The 25,154-nt window shown below is 47.0% G+C and overlaps 1 protein-coding gene across 1 annotated transcript in view; it reads right to left on the bottom strand.

Annotated features, from left to right (window-relative positions):
- Positions 1 to 25,154, bottom strand: part of LOC123757792 (metabotropic glutamate receptor 6-like) — a 636,685-nt gene that overhangs the window by 81,036 nt on the left and 530,495 nt on the right. Inside the window, exons 9-11 of the mRNA XM_069338962.1 lie at positions 18,833 to 18,982; positions 7,708 to 7,841; positions 4,069 to 4,161 (exon numbers count right to left, since the gene is read on the bottom strand). Of these exons, the coding sequence (XP_069195063.1) occupies positions 4,069 to 4,161; positions 7,708 to 7,841; positions 18,833 to 18,982 (377 nt within the window). The remainder of the gene's footprint in view (positions 1 to 4,068; positions 4,162 to 7,707; positions 7,842 to 18,832; positions 18,983 to 25,154) is intronic.

The following is a 25,154-nucleotide window of genomic DNA, read 5'->3' on the forward strand; positions in this document are numbered from 1 at the left end:
AGATTCTTGTCAGAATCATTAATCTTATCGTTTCGCTCATATTCAACAACATATGTTTACAAGACTGCTACCAAAATATACTAATATATATATATATATATATATATATATATATATATATATATATATATATATATATATATATATATATATATATATATATATATATATATATATATATATAACTTTAGAACACTTTCCCACCAGGAGACTCGAACCCTAGCCAGCACAGAAGCCTTCCAGCAACTGGCATAACAGGTACGCCTTAACCCGCTCCACCACCTGCTCAGACCCTTAAAAGAGATGGTAATTAAATTAAATATTAATTAAATTAAATACTCCGAAATTACCATCTCTTTTAAGGGTCTGAGAAGGTGGTGGAGCGGGTTAAGGCGTACCTGTTATGCCAGTTGCTGGAAGGCTTCTGTGCTGGCTAGGGTTCGAGTCTCCTGGTGGGAAAGTGTTCTAAAGTTGTATACTTCACTCTCGTGTTTAGGAGAGTTGTGCCTTAAGCATAGACACTGTGTCTTCCCATATTAACAGGGACTTGATGAAATAAACGTATAAATGACCCCTCACTTGCTCTAGTGCTCTTGGGAGGTGGTGATCTTTGGTGTATTTAAATACTCCAAAATTACCATCTCTTTTAAGGGTCTGAGCAGGTGGTGGAGCGGGTTAAGGCGTACCTGTTATGCCAGTTGCTGGAAAGCTTCTGTGCTGGCTAGGGTTCGAGTCTCCTGGTGGGAAAGTGTTCTAAAGTTGTATACTTCACTCTCGTGTTTAGGAGAGTTGTGCCTTATATATATATATATATATATATATATATATATATATATATATATATATATATATATATATATATATATATATATATATATATATATATAAAATATAAATAATGACATGTATGTTTGCGAACAAGCTTGATTGGTCCTCAAGCCAATATATGCAACCGAAAACTCCTCACCCCTGATGGATTCGAACCCAGACAACCAGGGCTCCACACTTAGCGTATCCGGTACTTAACCCGTTAGACCACACTGACTGTTCATAAGAATTGGAAGTCGTCAGACCCTTAACCCAACCACCGTCCGCACTCGGTGGTCAGCTTTGCGGACAGATTATTTCATACTGTTCGCGTATGTTCGTGTATGTTGTAACACATGTGTTATATATGTGTTATATACACACATGTGTTACTACATGCACGGGAAAAATGACCACTATGACCACAGGTTTCAGATTTGTACGTGGAACTTTTTTGTTCATGAAATTTCTACATTCAAAAATTTATGCAAAAATTATATTTTTACATGTTGATATCAGCCCATCCTGGTGTTTAGGATGTGCTTATGGCAACCATGAGGACCATCGTATATATATATTGACGTAAAAGGCACTTAGGAAGAAGAAATGTTTTTGATTTTGAATTTGATTTTGATCTTGGACAAACCGGAAACGTTTTTGCATTGATGTTGATAAGAAACCTTAACCTAACCTTCCTAGGCCTAATACACGCTATCTGACGCCTAATATAATACATATGTCCTATACTAGGATTATTTAAGCTTAGTTTTTATTTTTTATTTTTATTCGGACTTGAGTGAATAGTACCAAATTCTACTATCTAATTGACCATTACGTATATGTATGTTCGATGCTCCATATAGTTACAATAAATATAAAATTAGAAGAAATTTAATCTTAAGTTCTTTATATCAAATTTACAGTTAACTGAAGACATTTTTTTTGTTTCCATCATTTACTGATACGTTAAATCGTAATGAAAATTTTGTCAATAAAAATGATAACCACAAAGACCTCAAACTTGACCTCATACTGGTCAGTGCAGTAAGACCTCATACTGCTCAGTGCAGTAAGACCTCATACTGCTCAGTGCAGCAAGACCTCATACTGGTCACTGCAGTAAGACCTCATACTGCTCAGTACACATAACACAATGTTTTCATCAATTCACCTTTAAGTTCCTAACATTACTAGCCTCTGTGATCTAGAGGAAAGTGTTAAAACTATCATCGTTAACATGTTAACCTGAGGGTTTGTTGCTCAGTCGTCAAAACAAAGTAGGAAATTGCCCACCATATTTTGTGAGGAATATCTCCCTAATAAATGTGTGACGGTTTCCTATTATTTTTGTTGACTTTAAATCCTATTTTCATATCAAAGTGATAATGTTTAAATAACATTTACAGGAATACTTCATATATTGCCAGAATAAACAATTTTACAATTAAATATTTTAAAACAAATAAAAATTCCTATTCTTAATTTATTGGTTTGTTTAAAAATGTTCAAAACTTTTTTTGAGTGAAGTCTGCTTTTTTCCAATATCATGATACGTGAGATTTTCTATTTAGATAAATATGGAATCTGCTTTAAGTAATATACAAAAATAGTAATATTAGAAGTGGGACCATTTCGTGTTTAATTATTTAGATGACATGTCAGCAAATGGGTAATAGGACTGTTATCGCATCAGAGAGGAACTGAACTTTAGTAAGGTCAGGTGACCTGACCTTATCATCGGAAGGAGACGTGAGTTAATTAACATATGGCCCTGACCTATCAGATGATCTGATAGGTCTGATAGGCCCTGACCTATCAGATGATGAGCCACACAACCAGCAGGCTGTGTGCTTCTACTGGGAAACATTAACCGGCTGTATGGTTCCTCTTTAATGTGCCAGATACACCATTCTCAAAGAAATAATCAGAGCAGACGCGCGCGCATTATTTAAAGCTGTGCTCTGATATAATGGACACAGGTAAACGTCTCCCAAATGAGTTACGGGTGATGTAGATCAAAGAGAATATAATAGTGTTTGGACCTGAGTAGTGAGTGTTAGTCTCTAATTGACTTCCAAAGGATAGAAAATGTCTGTTAATCTCATGAGACTTTGTTTTTACCTTTCTCCAAGGCTGTTTAGGGAAGACACCTTGGAGATGCCTTGAGGCTGGCCACTCCTTATCTAGAGTTGTCACACTTGTGTCATAAGTCGCCAGGGGAATAATTCCCGTTTTCTTTACTATAGCAAACCCATAGTAATGAAAATGGAGGCATAAGCCAACAGAAAATAACATTTGCCACCAAAGAACAAACATAATTTTTAGTGTTATTTGTTTACAACAATAAACAAATTATATACATTAGAAGGTAAAGTTGTGAAGGCGGAATCCATACACGGCTTCAATTGGAAAATAGAGCCCAATAGGCTAGGTAACCTGTATTACATTCAAGTTAAGACACTGAAGTGGGGGGTCCTAGAGCTCCTCTCGTGAAGCTCAACCCCAGATCACAATTAAGGGAAGTACATGAATGTGTCAGTCCTAGTGCTTAAACATAAGCAGTTGCACTACTGAGCAGTGGAGCTTATTGTCACATGTTGTTACACCTCCAGGTGTTACAGGTGCTCCGTGACCTTGTCCACGTGTTCATGGTCACGGTCACGGTCTCTCTCTCTCTCTCTCTCTCTCTCTCTCTCTCTCTCTCTCTCTCTCTCTCTCTGTCTCTGTCTCTGTCTCTGTCTCTGTCTGTCTCTCTCTCTCTCTGTCTCTCTCTCTCTCTGTCTCTCTCTCTCTCTGTCTCTCTCTCTCTCTGTCTCTCTCTCTCTCTCTCTCTCTCTCTCTCTCTCTCTCTCTCTCTCTCTCTCTCTCTCTCTCTCTCTCTCTCTCTCTCTCTCTCTCTCTCTCTCTGTCTCTCTCTCTGTCTCTCTCTCTGTCTCTCTCTCTGTCTCTCTCTCTCTCTCTCTCTGTCTCTCTCTCTGTCTCTCTCTCTGTCTCTCTCTCTGTCTCTCTCTCTGTCTCTCTCTCTGTCTCTCTCTCTGTCTCTCTCTCTGTCTCTCTCTCTGTCTCTCTCTCTGTCTCTCTCTCTGTCTCTCTGTCTCTCTGTCTCTCTCTCTGTCTCTCTCTCTGTCTCTCTCTCTCTCTCTCTCTCTCTCTCTCTCTCTCTCTCTCTCTCTCTCTCTCTCTCTCTCTCTCTCTCTCTCTCTCTCTCTCTCTCTCTCTCTCTCTCTCTCACACAAAGAGCGCACGCACGCACGCACGCACCTCAGGTATGGGATTACAGTGCAGGTGGTCGGGTGACGGGAGCGTGCCCCAGGAGCAGGTCAAACACTGGGTCTCATCCAGAGGGTTCACGATCTGTAAACAACACAACATTACTCCTAAAAATATTGCCAGAACCTGTTATCTTGCTTTTGTATATTTAGGAAGAGAAGGATAACATTATATTTTGTGTCGTAGTCGGCACACAAGCAGCTTTACGTGGTAAAAGTAAAATTTTGTTACATTAGGAACATTATCAAATCATTTACATCCTATATTATTATTATTAATCTAATAGATTGTCAAATGGAGAATATATAATTCCTGGCCTAAATAGAGCCATTTCTGGTAATGGATTGTAATGCATTATTTTAAAACTGGAGCATGAATCAGGTACTGTATTATCTAATATGGAGGGATGTATTAAGTTAATTTGGTAATTCTTGGTTATTGGAGCAGTTGAAGCTGTGACTATTTTTCTTTTGGAACAGTTGAAACAGTGCCTCACCTGGTAGGTGGAACAGTTGAAACAGTGCCTCACCTGGTAGGTGGAACAGTTGAAACAGTGCCTCACCTGGTAGGTGGAACAGTTGAAACAGTGCCTCACCTGGTAGGTGGAACAGTTGACACAGTGCCTCACCTGGTAGGTGGAACAGTTGAAACAGTGCCTCACCTGGTAGGTGGAACAGTTGAAACAGTGCCTCACCTGGTAGGTGGAACAGTTGAAACAGTGCCTCACCTGGTAGGTGGAACAGTTGAAACAGTGCCTCACCTGGTAGGTGGAACAGTTGAAACAGTGCCTCACCTGGTAGGTGGAACAGTTGAAACAGTGCCTCACCTGGTAGGTGGAACAGTTGAAACAGTGCCTCACCTGGTAGGTGGAACAGTTGAAACAGTGCCTCACCGGTAGGTGGAACAGTTGAAACAGTGCCTCACCTGGTAGGTGGAACAGTTGAAACAGTGCCTCACCTGGTGGGTGGTACAGTTGAAACAATGCCTCACCTGGTAGGTGGAACAGTTGAAACAGTGCCTCACCTGGTAGGTGGAACAGTTGAAACAGTGCCTCACCTGGTGGGTGGAACAGTTGAAACAGTGCCTCACCTGGTGGGTGGAACAGTTGAAACAGTGCCTCACCTGGTGGGTGGAACAGTTGAAACAGGGCCTCACCTGGTGGGTGGAACAGTTGAAACAGGGCCCCACCTGGTAGGTGGAACAGTTGAAACAGGGCCTCACCTGGTAGGTGGAACAGTTGAAACAGTGCCTCACCTGGTAGGTGGAACAGTTGAAACAGTGCCTCACCTGGTAGGTGGAACAGTTGAAACAGTGCCTCACCTGGTAGGTGGAGCAGTTGAAACAGTGCCTCACCTGGTAGGTGGAGCAGTTGAAACAGTGCCTCACCTGGTAGGTGGAGCAGTTGAAACAGTGCCTCACCTGGTAGGTGGAGCAGTTGAAACAGTGCCTCACCTGGTAGGTGGAGCAGTTGAAACAGTGCCTCACCTGGTAGGTGGAGCAGTTGAAACAGTGCCTCACCTGGTAGGTGGAGCAGTTGAAACAGTGCCTCACCTGGTAGGTGGAGCAGTTGAAACAGTGCCTCACCTGGTAGGTGGAACAGTTGAAACAGTGCCTCACCTGGTAGGTGGAACAGTTGAAACAGTGCCTCACCTGGTAGGTGGAACAGATGAAACAGTGCCTCACCTGGTAGGTGGAACAGATGAAACAGTGCCTCACCTGGTAGGTGGAACAGATGAAACAGTGCCTCACCTGGTAGGTGGAACAGATGAAACAGTGCCTCACCTGGTAGGTGGAACAGTTGAAACAGTGCCTCACCTGGTAGGTGGAACAGATGAAACAGTGCCTCACCTGGTAGGTGGAACTTTTGAAACAGTGCCTCACCTGGTAGGTGGAACAGTTGAAACAGTGCCTCACCTGGTAGGTGGAACAGATGAAACAGTGCCTCACCTGGTAGGTGGAACTTTTGAAACAGTGCCTCACCTGGTAGGTGGAACAGTTGAAACAGTGCCTCACCTGGTAGGTGGAACAGTTGAAACAGTGCCTCACCTGGTAGGTGGAACAGATGAAACAGTGCCTCACCTGGTAGGTGGAACTTTTGAAACAGTGCCTCACCTGGTAGGTGGAACAGTTGAAACAGTGCCTCACCTGGTAGGTGGAACAGATGAAACAGTGCCTCACCTGGTAGGTGGAACTTTTGAAACAGTGCCTCACCTGGTAGGTGGAACAGTTGAAACAGTGCCTCACCTGGTAGGTGGAACAGTTGAAACAGTGCCTCACCTGGTAGGTGGAACAGTTGAAACAGTGCCTCACCTGGTAGGTGGAACAGTTGAAACAGTGCCTCACCTGGTAGGTGGAACAGTTGAAACAGTGCCTCACCTGGTAGGTGGAACAGTTGAAACAGTGCCTCACCTGGTAGGTGGAACAGTTGAAACAGTGCCTCACCTGGTAGGTGGAACAGTTGAAACAGTGCCTCACTTGGTAGGTGGAACAGTTGAAACAGTGCCTCACCTGGTAGGTGGAACAGTTGAAACAGTGCCTCACCTGGTAGGTGGAACAGTTGAAACAGTGCCTCACCTGGTAGGTGGAACAGTTGAAACAGTGCCTCACCTGGTAGGTGGAACAGTTGAAACAGTGCCTCACCTGGTAGGTGGAACAGTTGAAACAGTGCCTCACCTGGTAGGTGGAACAGTTGAAACAGTGCCTCACCTGGTAGGTGGAGCAGTTGAAACAGTGCCTCACCTGGTAGGTGGAGCAGTTGAAACAGTGCCTCACCTGGTAGGTGGAGCAGTTGAAACAGTGCCTCACCTGGTAGGTGGAGCAGTTGAAACAGTGCCTCACCTGGTAGGTGGAACAGTTGAAACAGTGCCTCACCTGGTAGGTGGAACAGTTGAAACAGTGCCTCACCTGGTAGGTGGAGCAGTTGAAACAGTGCCTCACCTGGTAGGTGGAGCAGTTGAAACAGTGCCTCACCTGGTAGGTGGAGCAGTTGAAACAGTGCCTCACCTGGTAGGTGAAACAGTTAAAACAGTGCCTCACCTGGTAGGTGGAGCAGTTGAAACAGTGCCTCACCTGGTAGGTGGAACAGTTGAAACAGTGCCTCACCTGGTAGGTGGAGCAGTTGAAACAGTGCCTCACCTGGTAGGTGGAACAGATGAAACAGTGCCTCACCTGGTAGGTGGAACAGTTGAAACAGTGCCTCACCTGGTAGGTGGAACAGTTGAAACAGTGCCTCACCTGGTAGGTGGAACAGTTGAAACAGTGCCTCACCTGGTAGGTGGAACAGTTGAAACAGTGCCTCACCTGGTAGGTGGAACAGTTGAAACAGTGCCTCACCTGGTAGGTGGAACAGTTGAAACAGTGCCTCACCTGGTAGGTGGAACAGTTGAAACAGTGCCTCACCTGGTAGGTGGAACAGTTGAAACAGTGCCTCACCTGGTAGGTGGAACAGTTGAAACAGTGCCTCACCTGGTAGGTGGAACAGTTGAAACAGTGCCTCACCTGGTAGGTGGAACAGTTGAAACAGTGCCTCACCTGGTAGGTGGAACAGTTGAAACAGTGCCTCACCTGGTAGGTGGAACAGTTGAAACAGTGCCTCACCTGGTAGGTGGAACAGTTGAAACAGTGCCTCACCTGGTAGGTGGAACAGTTGAAACAGTGCCAGCAGCAAGATTCACCCTCGACGTACTTCTTGGCTTGACCAGTAAGACAAGGTAAAGAACACACGCTGGAGGGCGGTGATGGGTCTCTCAACTTGAACTGCAGAGCTGAGGAGGGGGAGAGACAGAGCTGAGGTGGGGGAGACAGAGCTGAGGAGGGGGAGACAGAGCTGGGGAGGGGGAGAGACAGAGCTGAGGTGGGGGAGAGACAGAGCTGAGGAGGGGGAGACAGAGCTGGGGAGGGGGAGAGACAGAGCTGGGGAGGGGGAGAGACAGAGCTGAGGTGGGGGAGAGACAGAGCTGAGGTGTGGGAGAGACAGAGCTGAGGTGGGGGAGAGACAGAGCTGGGGAGGGGGAGAGACAGAGCTGAGGTGGGGGAGAGACAGAGCTGAGGTGGGGGAGAGACAGAGCTGGGGAGGGGGAGAGACAGAGCTGAGGTGGGGGAGAGACAGAGCTGAGGTGGGGGAGAGACAGAGCTGAGGTGGGGGAGTGACAGAGCTGAGGTGGGGGAGAGACAGAGCTGAGGTGGGGGAGAGACAGAGCTGAGGTGGGGGAGAGACAGAGCTGGGGTGGGGGAGAGACAGAGCTGGGGAGGGGGAGAGACAGAGCTGAGGTGGGGGAGAGACAGAGCTGGGGAGGGGGAGAGACAGAGCTGAGGTGGGGGAGAGACAGAGCTGAGGTGGGGGAGAGACAGAGCTGGGGAGGGGGAGAGACAGAGCTGAGGTGGGGGAGAGACAGAGCTGAGGTGGGGGAGAGACAGAGCTGAGGTGGGGGAGAGACAGAGCTGGGGAGGGGGAGAGACAGAGCTAAGGAGGGGGAGAGACAGAGCTGAGGTGGGGGAGAGACAGAGCTGAGGTGGGGGAGAGACAGAGCTGGGGTGGGGGAGAGACAGAGCTGAGGAGGGGGAGAGACAGAGCTGAGGTGGGGGAGAGACAGAGCTGAGGTGGGGGAGACAGAGCTGGGGAGGGGGAGAGACAGAGCTGAGGTGGGGGAGACAGAGCTGAGGTGGGGGAGACAGAGCTGGGGAGGGGGAGAGACAGAGCTGAGGTGGGGGAGACAGAGCTGGGGAGGGGGAGAGACAGAGCTGAGGTGGGGGAGACAGAGATGGGGAGGGGGAGAGACAGAGCTGAGGAGGGGGAGACAGAGCTGAGGAGGGGGAGAGACAGAGCTGAGGTGGGGGAGACAGAGCTGGGGAGGGGGAGAGACAGAGCGGAGGTGGGGGAGACAGAGCTGGGGAGGGGGAGAGACAGAGCTGAGGAGGGGGAGACAGAGCTGAGGAGGGGGAGAGACAGAGCTGAGGTGGGGGAGACAGAGCTGAGGAGGGGGAGAGACAGAGCTGAGGTGGGGGAGACAGAGCTGGGGAGGGGGAGAGACAGAGCTGAGGTGGGGGAGACAGAGCTGGGGAGGGGGAGAGACAGAGCTGAGGAGGGGGAGACAGAGCTGAGGAGGGGGAGAGACAGAGCTGAGGTGGGGGAGACAGAGCTGGGGAGGGGGAGAGACAGAGCTGAGGTGGGGGAGAGACAGAGCTGAGGAGGGGGAGACAGAGCTGGGGAGGGGGAGAGACGGAGCTGGGGAGGGGGAGAGACAGAGCTGAGGTGGGGAAGAGACAGAGCTGAGGAGGGGGAGACAGAGCTGGGGAGGGGGAGAGACGGAGCTGGGGAGGGGGAGAGACAGAGCTGAGGAGCGGGAGAGACAGAGCTGAGGAGCGGGAGAGACAGAGCTGAGGAGGGGGAGAGACAGAGCTGAGGAGGGGGAGACAGAGCTGAGGTGGGGGAGAGACAGAGCTGAGGTGGGGGAGACAGAGCTGGGGAGGGGGAGAGACAGAGCTGAGGTGGGGGAGAGACAGAGCTGAGGAGGGGGAGAGACAGAGCTGAGGAGGGGGAGAGACAGAGCTGAGGTGGGGGAGAGACAGAGCTGAGGAGGGGGAGACAGAGCTGGGGAGGGGGAGAGACAGAGCTGGGGAGGGGGAGAGACAGAGCTGGGGAGGGGGAGAGACAGAGCTGGGGAGGGGGAGAGACAGAGCTGGGGAGGGGGAGAGACAGAGCTGGGGAGGGGGAGAGACAGAGCTGGGGAGGGGGAGAGACAGAGCTGGGGAGGGGGAGAGACAGAGCTGGGGAGGGGGAGAGACAGAGCTGGGGAGGGGGAGAGACAGAGCTGGGGAGGGGGAGAGACAGAGCTGAGGTGGGGGAGAGACAGAGCTGAGGTGGGGGAGACAGAGCTGGGGAGGGGGAGAGACAGAGCTGGGGAGGAGGAGAGACAGAGCTGGGGAGGGGGAGAGACAGAGCTGAGGTGTGGGAGAGACAGAGCTGAGGTGGGGGAGAGACAGAGCTGAGGAGGGGGAGAGAGACAGACCTGAGGTGGGGGAGACAGAGCTGGGGAGGGGGAGAGACAGAGCTAGGGACAGGGGGAGACACAGCTGGGAGAGAGGGAGAGGGAGGTGTTGACTGCACAACAAGGGTGTAAAACATGTTACATATTTAGGACGTGGCAAGTTGACTATCACTGTCTATAATGACTCTGGCCTTCATGCCTCGACAACCTAAACTAATTTATAGTTCACAATGTTTCCACTGGGCATCCAGGCGGGTGAGGATGCTTTCAGTGGTCATCCAGGCGGGTGAGGATGCTTCCAGTGGACATCCAGGCGTGTGAGGATGCTTCTAGTGGGCATCCAGGCGGGTGAGGATGCTTCTAGTGGGCATCCAGGCGGGTGAGGATGCTTCCAGTGGACATCCAGGCGGGTGAGGATGCTTTCAGTGGTCATCCAGGCGGGTGAGGATGCTTCCAGTGGGCATCCAGGCGGGTGAGGATGCTTCCAGTGTAAGGACCTCGCTTTTCTAACCAATCTATTTCCCTCTAATATATTTACTACATATATTTATCTCTAACACACACTCCAGGAAGCAGCCCGTAGCAGCTGTCTAACTCCCAGGTAACTGTATACTGCTAGGTGAACAGATGCATCAGGGGGGAAAGAAACTCTGCCCATTTGTTTCCGCCTCCACCGGGAATTGGACCCGGGCCATTAGGACTACGACCCCCCCGAGCGTTGTCCACTCAGCTGCGAGGCCCCTGTGTATGTGTTTGTGTGTGTGTGTTTACTATTTGTGTCGATAGAATCGAGCTATTAGCTCCTGGACCCCGGCTTTTTAACCATTCTATTTTCTAGTATAATATCTACTACATATTTCTTACCCACACACACACACACACACACACACAAAAAAAAAAAAAAAAATGGGCGCTGGAGGCTGAGTGGACAGCACGCTGGATACGTAGTCCTGTGGTACGGGGTTCGATCCCAGGAAACGGGATAACGAAAACAGAGGGGCAGAGTTTCTTTAACCCTCATGCTCTGTTCACCTAGCAATAAATACTTACCTGAGAGTTAGACAGCTGTGACGGGCTGCTTCGTTGTGTGTGTACACTCACCTAGTTGTGCTTGCCGGGGTTGAGCTCTGGCTCTTTGGTCCCGCCTCTCAACCGTCAATCAACAGGTGTACAGGTTCCTGAGCCTATTGGGCTCTATCATATCTACACTTAAAGCTGTGTATGGAGTCAGCCTCCACCACATCACTTCCTAATGCATTCCATTTGTCTACTACTCTGACACCGAAAAAAATCTTTCTAACGTCTCTATGGCTCATTTGGGCACTCAATTTCCACCTGTGTCCCCTAGTGTGTGTGGCCCTTGTGTTACATAGTCTGTCCTTATCTACCATATCGATTCCTCTGAGAATCTTGTATGTGGTGATCATGTCCCCTCTAACTCTTCTGTCTCCCAGTGACGTGAGGGTTAATTTCCGTAGTCTCTCCTCGTAGCTCATACCCCTCAGGTCGATTACTAGTCTGGTGGCAAACCTTTGAACCTTTTCCAGTTTAGTCTTATGCTTGAATAGATATGGACTCCATGCTGGAGCCACATACTCCAAGTCTGGTCTGACATATGTGGTATGTAATGTTCTGAAAGAGTCCTTACTCAAGTTTCCAAAGGCCGTTCTTATGTTGGCCAACCTGGCATATGCCGCTGATGTTATCCTCTTGATATGATTATAACATGTTACACATACACACACACACGCGCGCGTGTGTGTGTAACAATTTCAATAGCTTTTTTTCTACAGAGAAAAAATATATCGAGAAAAATACAGAGAAAAATATGAATACCGAGGCGTTATTTGACGCCTCGGTATTTAGTAACGTTTTGGATATAAAAACATTCCAATAGAAAGACCAATTAGGCATGCAAACACAGCCAAAACCAAGCCCTCTCTCCGGGCACAGGTGGGCCTGTGCTCGGTACCTCTCCGGGCACAGGTGGGGCCTGTGCTCGGTACCTCTCCGGGCACAGGTGGGGCCTGTGCTCGGTACCTCTCCGGGCACAGGTGGGGCCTGTGCTCGGTACCTCTCCGGGCACAGGTGGGGCCTGTGCTCGGTACCTCTCCGGGCACAGGTGGGGCCTGTGCTCGGTACCTCTCCGGGCACAGGTGGGGCCTGTGCTCGGTACCTCTCCGGGCACAGGTGGGGCTGTGCTCGGTACCTCTCCGGGCACAGGTGGGGCCTGTGCTCGGTACCTCTCCGGGCACAGGTGGGGCCTGTGCTCGGTACCTCTCCGGGCACAGGTGGGGCCTGTGCTCGGTACCTCTCCGGGCACAGGTGGGGCCTGTGCTCGGTACCTCTCCGGGCACAGGTGGGGCCTGTGCTCGGTACCTCTCCGGGCACAGGTGGGGCCTGTGCTCGGTACCTCTACGGGCACAGGTGGGGCCTGTGCTCGGTACCTCTCCGGGCACAGGTGCACGTATAAAGGCCATACCGTCATATAGGCCGCCTCTCACTCACTCTTTCACCTTTAAGAATTTTCACTATGTTTTCATAACTCTCTTTGTGCCATATTTGCATATTTCTCTACAACATTATCATATGCCCCCCTCCCCCCATGGGTTGGTCCCCTCCCCTCCCCCCATGAGTTGGTCCCCCCTCTCTCCCATCCCACCCCCTCACCCTCCCCCCCTCCTCCGTCCCTCCCCCTACCCCGTCCCTCCCCCGTCCCTCTCCGTCTTCTTTGGCACGAATCTTTTTTTTTCCCTCTTTGTACCTTTTCGTTTCATTTTACTCCACCCTTCGTTGACCACATTCTTCCCGCTCCCCCTTATGTCTGCCCTGTCCCTTTACACCTCTCCGGCCAGGGGTTCTCTCCTCCCTGACACTTCCTCTCCTCCTGACACTTCCTCTCCTCCCTGACACTTCCTCTCCTCCCTGACACTTCCTCTCCTCCCTGACACTTCCTCTCCTCCCTGACACTTCCTCTCCTCCCTGACACTTCCTCTCCTCCCTGACACTTCCTCTCCTCCCTGACACTTCCTCTCCTCCCTGACACTTCCTCTCCTCCCTGACACTTCCTCTCCTCCCTGACACATCCTCTCCTCCCTGACACTTCCTCTCCTCCCTGACACTTCCTCTCCCCCCTGACACTTCCTCTCCCCCCTGACACTTCTCCTCCCTGACACTTCCTCTCCTCCCTGACACTTCCTCTCCTCCCTGACACTTCCTCTCCTCCCTGACACTTCCTCTCCTCCCTGACACTTCCTCTCCTCCCTGACACTTCCTCTCCTCCCTGACACGTCCTCTCCTCCGTGACACGTCCTCTCCTCCCTGACACTTCCTCTCCTCCCTGACACTTCCTCTCCTCCCTGACACTTCCTCTCCTCCCTAACACTTCCTCTCCTCCCTGACACTTCCTCTCCTCCCTGACACTTCCTCTCCTCCCTGACACTTCCTCTCCTCCCTGACACTTCCTCTCCTCCCTGACACTTCCTCTCCTCCCTGACACTTCCTCTCCTCCCTGACACTTCCTCTCCTCCCTGACACTTCCTCTCCTCCCTGACACTTCCTCTCCTCCCTGACACTTCCTCGCCTCCCTGACACTTCCTCGCCTCCCTGACACTTCCTCTCCTCCCTGACACTTCCTCTCCTCCCTGACACTTCCTCTCCTCCCTGACACTTCCTCTCCTCCCTGACACTTCCTCTCCCCCCTGACAATTCCTCTCCCCCCTGACACTTCCTCTCCTCCCTGACACTTCCTCTCCTCCCTGACACTTCCTCTCCTCCCTGACACTTCCTCTCCTCCCTGACACTTCCTCTCCTCCCTGACACTTCTCCTCCCTGACACTTCCTCTCCTCCCTGACACTTCCTCTCCTCCCTGACACTTCCTCTCCTCCCTGACACTTCCTCGCCTCCCTGACACTTCCTCTCCTCCCTGACACTTCCTCTCCTCCCTGACACTTCCTCTCCTCCCTGACACTTCCTCTCCCCCCTGACACTTCCTCTCCCCCCTGACACTTCCTCTCCTCCCTGACACTTCCTCTCCCCCCTGACACTTCCTCTCCTCCCTGACACTTCCTCTCCCCCCTGACACTTCCTCTCTTCCCTGATACTTCCCTCCCTCTCCTTTACCTCCTCCCACTCCCCCCTCACCCTGACCACCTCCCCACAGTCCCCCCTTCCCTACTCCTCCCTGCTCATGTCCTCTACCCCTTCACCGCTCCTTATTGCCACCCTCTTCCTCCTCCTCCTCCTCCTCCTCCTCCTCCTCCTCCTCCATCTCTCCCTCCTCCACTTTTTCCCCTCCCTCCTTCCCTCTCTCTCCTCTTCCTCCTCCTTCTCCTCATCCTCCTCTCCTCTTCCTCCCCTCCTCCCTGTGTCTCGTGGCACATTAGTCATCGCCATTAGCTGTGTCTGCCTGATTTCCCTGAAAGGTTCAGTCTAGGCTTACAGGCATTAAGAGCCGACTCCTCCTTCATATAACAAAGGCTGATAAATCCAGCACTGTTGTTAATCTAAACAAGGAGGAATATATTTACAACATGAATAATCTCCAAGATTCTTCATCATACACTAAACTCGGGAAAAATCCTCTTGAGGACATTATCAAGTTCTTCAATAGCAGCTTGAGGAAGTTGTTCTGTAAATATAAAGATCTTCTTAATCAATTTAGTACCTCATCACCTTCATTACCATATCTCTATGGACTTGTCAAGACTCGTAAGCCTAACAGTTCCATGAGGCCTATCATCAGTTCTGTGGGATCCATTTCTTACAAGCTTTCTAAATGGCTTACCAAAATCTTGTCTCCATTGTTAGGAACTATTTCCTCTTCTTATTTGACCAATTTTATTGAAATAGTTACCAACGCAGGCGATGAGTCACAATAACGTGACTGAAGTATGTAACAATTAGTTAACAAATTGAATAGTGTTCCAATCACTCCTGATGTCAAGTTAATCAGTTATGACATTTGTTCTTTGTTAACAAAGGTGTCAGCTGATAATATTCTTGATTACCTTGCTCATGAATTAATGAATCATGTTTTACCTCTTTCTGCTGATATTGTTGTCAATCTCGTTAAGCTGTGTAGAAAAGAATAAAAATTTACCTTTAATAATGTTGATGACATTCTATTATTTACAGACTTTTGCAATGACAATGGGGAGTCCTTTATCGACATTGCTTTCAAACTTGTACATGGAACTCTTAGAAAAGAATTTTGTTTAAAAAATTACCCCTGGAATCATTCCATGGTTTAGATACGTTGTTGATATTGTGTGTGTGTGTGTGTGTGGTCTACAAATGCAAACACAGACGAATTTGTAGCTAAACTTAATGATTGTAACCTCTATATAGTTTACTATTGAGCCTGAAATTGATAAATGTTTGCTATTCATATATATACTTATTCATAGGGAAGATTTTTCACTAAGGTTTAGTGTTTACAGAAAGCCTACGAATAATTTATCATGTTCATTATTTCTCAGGACATAGATACAATGTGAAACAATCAACTTTTTCATCTATGTATCTAAGAGCTCTTCGGATTGTTAGTCCAGAACTCTTAGATGAAGAGTTTAAGAATATTGATTCTATTGGTCTCAAGCTTTGATATCCAATGAGTTTTTGGGAAGTTTGCCGTAGCAAAGCACGTTATACATATTATAATAATATATGTAATGTGAAAATTCGCTCAAAGAATGTATTCTGTTAACCATATTATTCTGGGTTTGAAAATATTATCAAGCCCTTAAAACTTTTTGATATACAGTAATGTTTAATTACGAAAATACTGTTAGAAAACTATTAGTTAGAAACAGTCCTCGTAGTGATAATTGAGTCATTTATAAAATACTTGGTAAAGATTGTAATAGATTCTATGTTGAGAACACATATAAAAGATTGGAAATTTCGAATTTCGCAACATAAATACTCTGTAAGACACGGCCAATTGTCTAATGCTTTGTTCATTTGTCTGAAAATTCTCACCAAATTGATTGGGAGATGGCTTCTTCAATAACGAATTGTAAAAATTACTTTCAATAGGAACATAATTGAATCTGCAATAATACAGAATTACAAAATCGTGTAATTTGTACATTATCAGTGGCTTGTATAATTTAGATCCATTTTTGATTGATCAGCTAAAGGGCAATTTGAGTAGGATCATTGATACACATTTGTCTCGTTAATACCTTGTTAATATGTATCTTGTTGCATGATATATACCCGAGGATGAGGTGAAGGTGACGAGGTGAAGGGGATAAGGTGAAGCACCTTATTTACAGGTCCATTGTATCATGTCACTCTGGTGTTTACATGATGGTTGGTGCAGTATGATGCGTGTTCCGTCATGTTGTGGTATTTGGCAGAGTGTAATGTGGTGGTAGTTGAGTGTTGATACATGGCCCATGCTTGATGGGTCGCCCTCGTTTTGTGTTGTCACTGTATTTGTCGATTATTTTGGTGTTTGTGAGGATATATCTTGTGATGATCTGGTTATGTATAGACTATATGTTCTTAATATGGCCTTGCTGCTTGTGCACTGATCACCGTCTTGAAAGGGATGTTGTTGTCTTGCCTATATATTGAGTTCGTTGGGGCTGATAGTCCCCAAGTGGGCGTGTGAAGGCATAGAAGACATTAGTCTCTCTCAAGGAGGTGTGGTGTCAGGAGAGTTCTTCATGAGCAAGTCGCCAATATAGTTGCTCTTGTAGCTTTTTATTAATTCACTCTTCCGGTTGTGTCAGTAAGGGTCACATTTCTGTCAATAATATTTTTTGGACCCTCTCTTCAGTTTTATGGGACGTCGAGAAAAAGTTCGTGTAGAATATTATAATATTAGGGACCCGTAATGTACCAACTGTACATTATTGGTCCCGACCAGCCTATGTTCATCCAGAGCACCAGACCATTCCCTCTGCCAATTTGGATGAGTCTGGCCCGAAGCGTCTGACCTCCAACTCTGAACAAACTTTCTCTCTTATAGTATAGATATAAAGGCTTAAATTTCATGAGGTTTAATACTCTTTCAGAAAGATAATGGATTTCCTGCTCATATTGACATAGTTTGAGACAGTGAGCGCGCTCTTAAGAGATCAGCCTGGTGGAAGGAAAATGAAATATACTGCCGGAAAAAGATGTGATAGATGTTCAATAAAAACTTTCTCTCAACTCTCTAACTTTGAGAGCCAAGGTGTAGCCCTGTCAACTAAGTTTTAAACTTGGGGTCTCTGGAATGGTGGTCACTTTATTGAACTCACTTTCTTGCGCACTGACTGTCTCAGGCGCTCATGTGCTCACTCTCAGGCGCTCATGTGCTCACTCTCAGGCGCTCATGTGCTCAATGTCTCAGGGGCTCATGTGCTTCCTGTCTCCTAACTATGAGCATATATCCTGGTGCTTGAATATGAGCCCACTCCTCGCCATACCTCAGGTTGAGCCCACTCCCCATACCTCAGGTTGAGCCCACTCCCCATACCTCAGGTTGAGCCCACTTCCCATACCTCAGGTTGAGCCCACACCCCATACCTCAGGATGAGCCCACTCCTCCCCATGCCTCAGGTTGAGCCCACTTTCCATACCTCAGGTTGAGCCCACTCCTCGCCATACCTCAGGTTGAGCCCACTCCCCATACCTCAGGTTGAGCCCACTCCTCCATACCTCAGGTTGAGCCCACTCCCCATATCTCAGGTTGAGCCCACTCCCGATACCTCAGGTTGAGCCCACTCCCCATACCTCAGGTTGAGCCCACTCCCTAATACCTCAGGTTGAGCCCACCCCCAATACCTCAGGTTGAGCCCACTCCCCATACCTCAGGTTGAGCCCACTCCCCATACCTCAGGTTGAGCCCACTCCCCATACCTCAGGTTGAGCCCACTCTCCATACCGCAGGTTGAGCCCACTCTCCATACCTCAGGTTCAGCCCACTCCTCCCCATACCTCAGGTTGAGCCCACTCCTCCCCATACCTCAGGTTGAGCCCACTCCTCCCCATACCTCAGGTTGAGCCCACTCCTCCCCATACCTCAGGTTGAGCCCACTCCTCCCCATACCTCAGGTTGAGCCCACTCCTCCCCATACCTCAGGTTGAGCCCACTCCTCCCCATACCTCAGGTTGAGCCCACTCCTCCCCATACCTCAGGTTGAGCCCACTCTTCCCCATACCTCAGGTTGAGCCCACTCTTCCCCATACCTCAGGTTGAGCCCACTCTTCCCCATACTTCAGGTTGAGCCCACTCCTCCCCATACCTCAGGTTGAGCCCACTCCTCCCCATACCTCAGGTTGAGCCCACTCCTCCCCATACCTCAGGTTGAGCCCACTCCTCCCCATACCTCAGGTTGAGCCCACTCCTCTCCATACCTCAGGTTGAGCCCACTCCTCCCCATACCTCAGGTTGAGCCCACTCCTCCCCATACCTCAGGTTGAGCCCACTCCTCCCCATACCTCAGGTTGAGCCCACTCATCCCCATACCTCAGGTTGAGCCCACTCCTCTCCATACCTCAGGTTGAGCCCACTCCTCCCCATACCTCAGGTTGAGCCCACTCCTCCCCATACCTCAGGTTGAGCCCACTCCTCCCCATACCTCAGGTTGAGCCCACTCCTCCCCATACCTCAGGTTGAGCCCACTCCTCCCCATACCTCAGGTTGAGCCCACTCCTCCCCATACCTCAGGTTGAGCCCACTCCTCCCCATACCTCAGGTTGAGCCCACTCCTCCCCATACCTCAGGTTGAGCCCACTCCTCCCCATACCTCAGGTTGAGCCCACTCACCGCTCATGTTGAGTTTGAGCTCGCCCTCGACGTACTGGCCGACGGTCACCCAATCATATCGGCCTCGCATCACCTGCTTGAAGTGAATGATATTGTAGCGCGCTGGCCCGTCTCCCTGCCTGTCGAACTTGAACCTGTCCCCGCTCAGACCTGTGGACGAAAGAGACGGGCCGGGGCGTCAGGTCAAGTGGACGGGGTAATGACTGTCTATGGCAGGTCACATGACAGATATACACATATATACATCTTGTGGCAACATTGTGGGTGGTTACCTCAATGTGGCCCATGACGTCACTGATTTGTGACGTCACTACTTCCTGTGACGACACAAATTATGACCATCATATTATTTTAAGTATTAAATATTATGTAATAAAAATAGGACAATATATTACTTTGATTACTGTGTGTATTGACACAAAAACGCAGAAATAACAACTTTTCGAAACGCATTAAATGGTTCACATATATGAGTAATATAAATAAATTATATATATATATATATATATATATATATATATATATATATATATATATATATATATATATATATATATATATATATATATATATATATATAATATTAGTATATTTTGGTAGCAGTCTTTCCTGTACACATATATTATTAAATATGACCGAAAAAGTAAGATTAATAATTCTAACACGAATTTTCTCGATCTTTCGTACGTTTCTTTTCACTGTTGGTGGTAATTAAAAAATCAATTCTCCAAAATTCATTTATATTTCTAGTCTGACGCGACACTTGAGCACGTTTCGTAAAACTTATTACATTTTCAAAGACTTTAGTTTACACATACACAACTAAATAGAACTTACACATCTTCGATTTGTTTATATCTACATTTGAGTGAGGTGGATGGGGTGAGGTGGTATTAATAGGGTATTAAATTCCTAAACACAAGACAGAACACGAAACAATGGGTATTGAATGGAAGTGATTGTAGAAAGCCTATTGGTCCATATTTCTTGATGCTTCTATATTGGAGCGGAGTCTTGAGGTGGGTAGAATATAGTTGTGCATTAATTGTCTGTTGATTGCTGGTGTTGACTTCTTGATGTGTAGTGCCTCGCAGACGTCAAGCCGCCTGCTATCGCTGTATCTATCGATGATTTCTGTGTTGTTTACTAGGATTTCTCTGGCGATGGTTTGGTTGTGGGAAGAGATTATATGTTCCTTAATGGAGCCCTGTTGCTTATGCATCGTTAAACGCCTAGAAAGAGATGTTGTTGTCTTGCCTATATACTGGGTTTTTTGGAGCTTACAGTCCCCAAGAGGGCATTTGAAGGCATAGACGACGTTGGTCTCTTTTAAAGCGTTCTGCTTTGTGTCTGGAGAGTTTCTCATGAGTAGGCTGGCCGTTTTTCTGGTTTTATAGTAAATCGTCAGTTGTATCCTCTGATTTTTGTCTGTAGGGATAACGTTTCTATTAACAATATCTTTCAGGACCCTTTCCTCCGTTTTATGAGCTGTGGAAAAGAAGTTCCTGTAAAATAGTCTAATAGGGGGTATAGGTGTTGTGTTAGTTGTCTCTTCAGAGGTTGCATGGCGTTTCACTTTCCTTCTTATGATGTCTTCGACGAAACCATTGGAGAAGCCGTTGTTGACTAGGACCTGCCTTACCCTACAGAGTTCTTCGTCGACTTGCTTCCATTCTGAGCTGTGGCTGAGAGCACGGTCGACATAAGCGTTAACAACACTCCTCTTGTACCTGTCTGGGCAGTCGCTGTTGGCATTTAGGCACATTCCTATGTTCGTTTCCTTAGTGTAGACTGCAGTGTGGAAACCTCCGCTCTTTTCCATGACTGTTACATCTAGAAAGGGCAGCTTCCCATCCTTTTCCATCTCATAAGTGAAACGCAGCACGGACCTCTGCTCAAATGCCTCCTTCAGCTCCTGCAGATGTCTGACATCAGGTACCTGTGTAAAAATGTCGTCAACATACCTGCAGTATATGGCCGGTTTCAAGTTCATGTCGACTAAGACTTTTTGCTCGATGGTACCCATGTAGAAGTTTGCAAACAGGACACCTAGGGGAGAACCCATGGCGACCCCATCTACTTGCTTATACATGTGCCCATCCGGGCTCAAGAAGGGTGCCTCTTTAATACAAGCTTGGAGTAGTTTCCTTAGAATATTTTCTGGTATGTCAAGAGGAGTACAGGCCGGATCACGATACACTCTGTCGGCTATCATCCCGATTGTCTCGTCCACAGGTACGTTGGTAAACAGTGATTCTACGTCCAACGAGGCTCTTATCCCTGTGGCCCGTGTGCCCCGCAGTAAGTCAACAAATTCCTTTGGAGGAATTGACAGATACAAACCCGTTCGCCTACAGGATACCTAGGGGAGAACCCATGGCGACACCATCTACTTGCTTATACATGTGCCCATCTAGGCTCAATAAGTGCACCTCTATAGTGCAGGCTTGGAGTAGTTTCCTCAGTATGCTTTCTGGCATGTCAAGAGTAGAGCAAGCCGGGTCATGATACACTTTTTCTGCTATCATCCCGATTGTTTCGTCCACAAGTACGTTGATAAATAGTGACTCCACATCCAACGAGGCTCTTAATCCCCGTGGCCCGTGTTCCCCGCAGTAAGTCCTCACATTCCTTGGGAGACTTCAGGCTGAAAGCACAAGGTACGTAAGGAGTCAGCAACCCGTCGAGTCGCTTAGCCAGTCTGTATGTGGTTGTGGGTATCTGGCTGATGATTGGCCGAAGTGGGTTTCCAGGCTTGTGAGTCTTGACATTTCCACAGGCATATCCAGGTTTGTATTCCCATATAACTTTGGCAGGTGGAGTCCGGATTTCTTGGCGTTCACAGTTTCGATCAATCTGTTTACCTTTGTTTTCAATTCGGCTGTATTGTCCTTCGTTACCCTTTAGAATTTAGTTTGGTCAGGGTATGAGATTCATTTTTGCCAGATATTCGTCTTTTCTAAGAATGACGTACATTGGCGACTTGTCACCTCTCCTAATGACTATCTCTTTGTTCTCACGAAGGCTCTTAGCTGCCGCTTTGATTTCTTGGGACAGTATGGTGCTTCTGTAGTTACCTTGAATCTTTCCTCCTTCAGCAGTAAGTTCTGCTTGCAAGGTGTCTAGTGGTGACCTTCTTTTGCTTCTTGAGGGCGAATATATCGTCCAATAGGCGACTATTGGACGATATATTCGAAACAGAAAATACAATTGATAATTTATTATATAAAAACGGCCAATCTACTCATCAAAAACTCCCCAGACACCAAGCAGAACGCTTTGAAGGAGACCAACGTCGTCTATGCCTTTAAATGCCCACTTGGGGACTGTAAGCCCCAAAGAACTCAGTATATAGGCCAAACAGCAACGTCTCTTTCCAGGGGACTAACAATGCATAAGCAACAGGGCTCCATCAAGGAACATATAATCTCTTCTCACAACCAGACCATCACCAGAGAAATCTTAACAAACAACACAGAAATCTTCGATAGGTACAGCGATAGCAGGCGGCTCGACATCAGCGAGGCACTACACAACAAAAAGTCAACACCAGCAATCAACAGCCAATTAATGCACAACTATATTCTACCCACTTCAATGCACCGCATGGGCCAATAGACCCTCTGTAGTTACTTCCATTCTCATGTACCCACCTCACCCAATACCCTCCTCACCCAAATCCAATAAAAAGCGAGGATTATGTCAAATGTTTTTTTTGAGTGGGTTACCTCTTTTCCATACCTAGGAGTCATAATAGACAACCAGTTGAAATTCACTCAAGAAATTGAATATCTTCGGCAATGCTGTAAAACCAGAAACTCGGCTTTGCGCTCTCTGACCAGTCTTTGAGAGGGTGCATCTCTACCAGTACTCAAAATGTACTACGTTCAAGCAGTTAGGTCACTCATCGACTATGTTGCTCCTGCTCTTACATCCCCCAGTGATAACCAGTGGGAGAAACTGGAAGTGTCTCAAAATGATGCTCTGAGAACAATGCTGGGAGCACCTATATGGACGCGTAGAGAGAACCATAGAATGGAAATAAATTTACCAGCATTAGAAAACAGGATGAAACAAAGGATAGCCACCATAATAGGAAAACTTACTGGAACAACCGCCAGACTGTCAACCAAAGACAGCATACAGAGATCCTTTCAGAAAAACCTACAGTATAGAACAAGCTCATGGATGGATAATGTGGTCAATGTTTTAGAGAAAATGGACCTGAAATGGACCATTAAAAACAAAAGAGAAGATAGACCATATCAACATTTTCGACAGCCTCCTCCATGGGAAGAATCGAATCTAAAGATAATCATTGAAAGATTACCAGTTAAAAAATCAGCATGTGACCCGTAGAGGCTCAAGGAAGTAATAGAACAAATGGAAACTATCTCTAGACCCACAACGACTCACATCTTCACAGACGGATCAGTTGATCAAGAAAAAGGTTCTGCTGGGGCAGCAGTTTACACTACCAACCATGAAGCTTACTGGAGCATGGATAGTGGGTGCTCAACATTGTAAACAGAATTATATGGCCTGAAGGAGGCAATAAACTATACAATTGAGAATAATTTACATGATGTCATCATTCATACTGACTCTAAATCTTCGCTCCAGGCATTGTTATCCAGTCAGCACAGAGATAATATACAACTCCTCACAGAAATTCAACATATAGGAAAAGAAGCCCATAATCGAGGGCTGTCAATCACCCTAAATTGGATATCAAGTCACATTGGCATAGATGGTAATGGAAAGGCAGACTCACTAGCAAAAACTGCCACTGCTCTACCTGTTGTACAGGTTCAAATACCTCCAAGTTTCTCACAGATAAAGGAGCAAATCAAGAAGAAAATATTCTCAACTATCAAAAGTCACCACAGAGCCAAAGTAGCGGAAGGAAGATCCACTGCGATATGGTACGAACAAGCCACTGGTTACTCCTCTTTCAAGCCTGGCAAAAAGATATCCAGAGACATTGCAGTAGCCATACACAGACTCAGACTTGGTTACAAGTGCTGCTGGGAGATAATGAACCCAATTGTTAAAGAGTGTCATATCTATGGAACAGAAGCAAAGGCGCCACTATTGCACTACTTACTGGAATGTGAAGCTACTGAACCCCTGCGCATCAAACTTAACATTAATCCAACGACAGCAGCTGCATTAGATGCACATTCCACCGCGACTACAATGATTAGAAAAGCTGTTGAGGAATGGGACTCATTAGTGAGTATTCTGCATCTACATCCGCCACCAAGATAATGTTAATAAAACAAGATTAAAACCAGTGCACTAAAACAGAAGCGATAAATAAGCAGGGAAAAAGGAGAAGTCCTCTCCTCCATTTTAAACTTAGTCCCAAATATAACAGGAAAAAGGTTATCATGTATAACCAAACTCAATTACGGGCTCACCATAGCCCGTGCGACATGGACACTTCGTCCTGAGTAGCTAAATCTTTAACAACAACAACAACAACAACCTCAAATGTTTCGAGCACCGCTCCCGTGTCAGGTAAGTCCACTACGGGCTCACCATAGCCTGTGCTACTTGCCCCGCTCCTGTGCCAGGTAAGTTACGGGCTCACCATAGCCCGTGCTACTTGGAACTTATTTCGAGTAGCTGAATCTATAAGAGCAACAATCAAATGTTTCATACACAGTGCATCGAGTGTGTCATATATGTAGTTCATAAGTGTAGTGTAAAGACGTCTTTGAGAATGTAAGAAGCCCTTGGAAAATTCTTCTAAGCGTCAGACCATTAATAAAAAAAATAATTTTGGATAATTGATATTTTCATTACCACCGACAGTAAAGAAAAATATAAGAAATATTAACAAAATTCGTGTTAGAATTATCAATCTTACTTTTTCGGTCCTATTCAACAACATATGTTTACAAGAAAGACTGCTACCAATATATATACAAATATATATATATATATATAATATATATATATGTATATTATATATATATATATATATATATATATATAACTGAAAACTCACACCCCAGAAGTGACTCGAACCCATACTGCCAGAAGCAACGCAACTGGTATGTACAGGACGCCTTAATCCACTTGACCATCACGACCAGACATAAGGAAGTGATAGCCGAAGCTATTTGAACCACTTCCCCGCCGGCACTCGGATGGTAATCTTGGGCATAGCATGCCCAAGATTACCTAATCTGGGTAATGCCTAATCTGGGGTGTGAGTTTTCAGTTGCATATAGTCCTGGGGACCATTCAGGCTTGTTTGCATATATATATATATATATATATATATATATATATATATATATATATATATATA

This window comes from Procambarus clarkii, chromosome 40 (assembly GCF_040958095.1).
Source record: "Procambarus clarkii isolate CNS0578487 chromosome 40, FALCON_Pclarkii_2.0, whole genome shotgun sequence".
Lineage (NCBI taxonomy): Eukaryota > Metazoa > Arthropoda > Malacostraca > Decapoda > Cambaridae > Procambarus > Procambarus clarkii.